The 6219-nt window shown below is 31.3% G+C and overlaps 1 protein-coding gene across 1 annotated transcript in view; it reads left to right on the top strand.

Moving 5' to 3' along the window:
• Positions 1-479: 479 nt before the first annotated feature.
• LOC133540170 (XK-related protein 8-like) overlaps positions 480-6219 on the top strand; it is a 14251-nt gene continuing 8511 nt past the window's right edge. Inside the window, exon 1 of the mRNA XM_061882724.1 lies at positions 480-1030. Within this exon, the coding sequence (XP_061738708.1) occupies positions 735-1030 (296 nt within the window). The 5' untranslated portion in view covers positions 480-734. The remainder of the gene's footprint in view (positions 1031-6219) is intronic.

The raw sequence follows: 6219 nt of genomic DNA, 5'->3' as shown, positions 1-6219 counted from the left end.
ATGAACATAATTTTGAACATGATTATGAACATAATTTTGAACATGATTATGTCCATTAATATGGACATCATTTTGAACTTGATTATGATCATAATTTTGAACATGATTATGAACATGATTTTGACCCTCGTGTGGTGTTCGGGTCATCAGAGGGTCAAATGTGCGACAAAATGAGAGCAGACAGTGTTGACAAACAATATTGCAACCTTGTGTGGGAACCGCATGTGCAGTATCACAAAAGAAGAATCATTTTTCTTTTAATAAAAAAATGAAAATGGGTCCCACAGACCCGAACACCACACAAGGACATATCAACCCTTTGAACAAACTAACCCTTTGCTGAACTAACCCGCGCTCTGTATCATTTCCTGTCCGCGTGCTCTTACTTTGGTGGTACTTCCTGCCGAGCGCCTTGTTTTCCTCGCATCTTTACATGCACCGGTGAGTTTCCTGCCACGGTCTCTGCAAATTATTGACTTTTTCTTAGTGTGCACACGTCTCTGCGTGCCGGGGTCATGCCGCTCTGACAAGACAGCTGCAGTTCCAATATGTTTTGGTTGGCCCCATTTTCTTTACAAATCCTTCCTTTGGTTGACATTTAGGATTGCAGTTAGTGGTGTGCCTTTAAGAAGTAGGCAAGTTCCTGTAGGAGGAGTTCTACTAGATGCAGTTTGAAAAGTGTCCAAAGTTGTTTGTGGAGAGGTTTTACAAGCATGTAGCAGTCCAGAGCGACCATGTCCCAGTTCCAACACTCCAGGGTGGATTGTATCCTGACTTATTTGGGTCTGGTCTTCCTGTTGTCGGACATTTGCTTGGACTTGGGAACTGCCGTGACTTTCTACCAGGAAGAGGATTACGTGTGCCTGGGAGTGCTGCTTTTTTTGCTCCTGGGCTCGTCCGTGCTGGTTCAGATCTTCAGCTGGCTGTGGTACACCAACGAGCCCCTGGAGAGGGCCACTCTGGTGGAGAGTCGGATCAGTCGCTCGCAACTCAAGATCCTGCACGTGTTCCAGCTGGGGACGTACTTCAGGTTTGGGAAGACCAAGTGGACTTTGAAATATGAGATTGTGCTTCAAGGAAACCGTGTGGTTTACAGGAAAAGACAACTTAAAACACGGAAGAGGCTTGAATGGGGTCTGAAGCAGGGTCTCTTTTTGAAGCCCCGCCTCCACACACACATTACATTACAAAGTCACAAAGACCCACATAGTGGAAGGGTTTTTTACACCAGAGACTATAGATGGTTCTTTAAAGGGAAACATTTATGACTTCACAACAGTGGCAGGATCCTCACGTGCTAAAAGCACACAGACTTATTTTGCACGCACCAAATTGCCAAAAGACAAAACCACTTACAATTACACAAGCAGAATTAAAAAAAAGACAAATCTTCAAATTACACAAACTTACAGTTACACAAAATTAATTAACCCAAAAAACATAACATATTACAACTGCACAAACCGAATCAATAAAGGATAACACAAATTACCAGTACAAAAAACAAAATAACTTACAATTACACAAACCTAATTTAAAAAAGACAAAACTTCTAATTACACAAACTGTAATTGACTAAGAAACAGAAAGCAAAACAAACCAAATTACCCCAAAAACTAAACATTTTACAACTACACAAACCGAATCAACAAAACAACTTACAATTACACACACCTAAATAACAAGTAAGAAAACAACTTATAATTACACAAACATAATGACCAAAAGACAAAACTTACAATTACATAAAAACTGAATCAACAAAAGACCAAACAACTTACAATCACACAAAACTAATTAACAAAAGACAAAGCAACATTCAATTACACAAACCTACTTAACAAATAGCAGAACAACTTACAGTTACACAAACATAATTACCCCCAAAACAAAACATTACAACAACACAAACCGAATCAATAAAAGATAACACAAATTACCAGTACAAAAAAAAATCAACAAAAAACAAAATAACTTACAATTACACAAACGTAATTGAAAAAAGACACAACAACTTTCAATTACACAAACCTAATTAAAAAAAGACAAAACTTCCAATTACACAAACTGTAATTGACAAAGAAACAGAAAGCAAAACAAATTACAATCACACAAACGTAATTACCCCAAAAACTAAACATTTTACAACTACACAAATCGAATCAACAAAACAACTTACAATTACACACACCTAAATAACAAGTAAGAAAACAACTTACAATTACACAAAAATACTGACCAAAAGACAAAACCTCCAATTACATAAACTGAATCAACAAAAGACAAAACTTACAATCACACAAAACTAATTAACAAAAGACAAAGCAACATTCAATTACACAAACCTACTTAACAAATAGCAGAACAACTTAGTTACACAAACATAATTACCCCCAAAACAAAACATATTACAACAACACAAACCGAATCAATAAAAGATAACACAAATTACCAGTACAAAAAAAATAAACAAAAGACAAAATAACTTACAATTACACAAACGTAATTAACAAAAGACACAACAACTTTCAATTACACAAACCTAATTAAAAAAAAGACAAAACTTCTAATTACACAAACTAATTGACTAAGAAACAGAAAGCAAAACAAATTACAATCACACAAACATAATCACCCAAAAAACTAAACATTTTACAACTACACAAATCGAATCAACATAACAACTTACAATTACACACACCTAAATAACAAGTAAGAAAACAACTTACAATTACACAAACATAATGACCAAAAGACAAAACCTCCAATTACATAAACTGAATCAACAAAAGACAAAACAACTTACAATCACACAAAACTAATTAACAAAAGACAAAGCAACATTCAATTACACAAACTTACTTAACAAATAGCAGAACAACTTACAGTTACACAAACATAATTACCCCCAAAACAAAACATATTACAATTACACAAACGTGATTACCCAAAAAACTAAACATTTTACAACTACACAAATCGAATCAATAAAACAACTAACAATTACACACACCTAAATAACAAGTAAGAAAACAACTTACAATTACACAAACATAATGACCAAAAGACAAAACCTCCAATTACATAAACTGAATCAAAAAAAGACAAAACAACTTACAATCACACAAAACTAATTAACAAAAGACAAAGCAACATTCAATTACACAAACCTACTTAACAAATAGCAGAACAACTTAGTTACACAAACATAATTACCCCCAAAGCAAAACAAATTACAATTACACAAATGTAATTACCCAAAAAACTAAACATTTTACAACTACACAAACCGAATCACTAAAACAACTTACAATTACACACACCTAAATAACAAGTAAGAAAACAACTTACAATTACACAAACATAATGACCAAAAGACAAAACCTCCAATTACATAAACTGAATCAACAAAAGACAAAACAACTTACAATCACACAAAACTAATTAACAAAAGACAAAGCAACATTCAATTACACAAACCTACTTAACAAATAGCAGAACAACTTACAGTTACACAAACATAATTACCCCCAAAACAAAACATTACAACAACACAAACCGAATCAATAAAAGATAACACAAATTACCAGTACAAAAAAAAATCAACAAAAAACAAAATAACTTACAATTACACAAACGTAATTAACAAAAGACACAACAACTTTCAATTACACAAACCTAATTAAAAAAAGACAAAACTTCTAATTACACAAACTGTAATTGACTAAGAAACAGAAAGCAAAACAAATTACAATCACACAAACGTAATTACCCCAAAAACTAAACATTTTACCACTACACAAATCGAATCAACAAAACAACTTACAATTACACACACCTAAATAACAAGTAAGAAAACAACTTACAATTACACAAACATAATGACCAAAAGACAAAACCTCCAATTACATAAACTGAATCAACAAAAGACAAAACTTACAATCACACAAAACTAATTAACAAAAGACAAAGGAACATTCAATTACACAAACCTACTTAACAAATAGCAGAACAACTTAGTTACACAAACATAATTACCCCCAAAGCAAAACAAATTACAATTACACAAACGTAATCACCCAAAAAACTAAACATTTTACAACTACACAAACCGAATCAACAAAACAACTTACAATTACACACACCTAAATAACAAGTAAGAAAACAACTTACAACTACACAAACATAATAACCAAAAGACAAAACCTCCAATTACAAAAACTGAATCAAAAGACAAAACAACTTACAATCACACAAAACTAATTAACAAAAGACAAAGCAACATTCAATTACACAAACCTACTTAACAAATAGCAGAACAACTTACAGTTACACAAACATAATTACCCCCAAAACAAAACATATTACAACAACACAAACCGAATCAATAAAAGATAACACAAATTACCAGTACAAAAAAAAATCAACAAAAAACAAAATAACTTACAATTACACAAACGTAATTAACAAAAGACACAACAACTTTCAATTACACAAACCTAATTAAAAAAAGACAAAACTTCCAATTACACAAACTGTAATTGACTAAGAAACAGAAAGCAAAACAAATTACAATCACACAAACATAATCACCCAAAAAACTAAACATTTTACAACTATACAAATCGAATCAATAAAACAACTTACAATTACACACACCTAAATAACAAGTAAGAAAACAACTTACAATTACACAAACATAATGACCAAAAGACAAAACCTCCAATTACATAAACTGAATCAAAAAAAGACAAAACAACTTACAATCACACAAAACTAATTAACAAAAGACAAAGCAACATTCAATTACACAAACTTACTTAACAAATAGCAGAACAACTTAGTTACACAAACATAATTACCCCCAAAGCAAAACAAATTACAATTACACAAATGTAATTACCCCAAAAACTAAACATTTTACAACTACACAAACCGAATCAACAAAACAACTTACAATTACACACACCTAAATAACAAGTAAGAAAACAACTTACAATTACACAAACATAATGACCAAAAGACAAAACTTACAATTACATAAAAACTGAATCAACAAAAGACCAAACAACTTACAATCACACAAAAATAATTAACAAAAGACAAAGCAACATTCAATTACACAAACCTACTTAACAAATAGCAGAACAACTTACAGTTACACAAACATAATTACCCCCAAAACAAAACATATTACAACAACACAAACCGAATCAATAAAAGATAACACAAATTACCAGTACAAAAAAAAATCAACAAAAAACAAAATAACTTACAATTACACAAACGTAATTAACAAAAGACACAACAACTTTCAATTACACAAACCTAATTAAAAAAAGACTAAACTTCCAATTACACAAACTGTAATTGACTAAGAAACAGAAAGCAAAACAAATTACAATCACACAAACATAATTACCCCAAAAACTAAACATTTTACAACTACACAAATCGAATCAATAAAACAACTTACAATTACACACACCTAAATAGCAAGTAAGAAAACAGCTTACAATTACACAAACATAATGACCAAAAGAAAAAAACCTCCAATTACATAAACTGAATCAACAAAAGACAAAACAACTTACAATCACACAAAACTAATTAACAAAAGACAAAGCAACATTCAATTACACAAACCTACTTAACAAATAGCAGAACAACTTAGTTACACAAACATAATTACCCCCAAAACAAAACATATTACAATTACACAAACGTAATTACCCAAAAAACTAAACATTTTACAACTACACAAATCGAATCAATAAAACAACTTACAATTACACTAAACTAATTAACAAAAGACAAAGCAACATTCAATTACACAAACCTACTTAATAAATAGCAGAACAACTTAGTTACACAAACATAATTACCCCCAAAGCAAAACAAATTACAATTACACAAACGTAATTACCCAAAAAACTAAACATTTTACAACTACACAAATCGAATCAACAAAACAACTTACAATTACACACACCTAAATAACAAGTAAGAAAACAACTTACAATTACACAAACATACTGACCAAAAGACAAAACCTCCAATTACATAAACTGAATCAACAAAAGACAAAACTTACAATCACACAAAACTAATTAACAAAAGACAAAGCAACATTCAATTACACAAACCTACTTAACAAATAGCAGAACAACTTAGTTACACAAACATAATTACCCCCAAAGCAAAACAAATTACAATTAC

Source organism: Nerophis ophidion, linkage group LG21 (assembly GCF_033978795.1).
Source record: "Nerophis ophidion isolate RoL-2023_Sa linkage group LG21, RoL_Noph_v1.0, whole genome shotgun sequence".
Lineage (NCBI taxonomy): Eukaryota > Metazoa > Chordata > Actinopteri > Syngnathiformes > Syngnathidae > Nerophis > Nerophis ophidion.
This window is presented reverse-complemented; position numbering and strand designations above follow the sequence as displayed.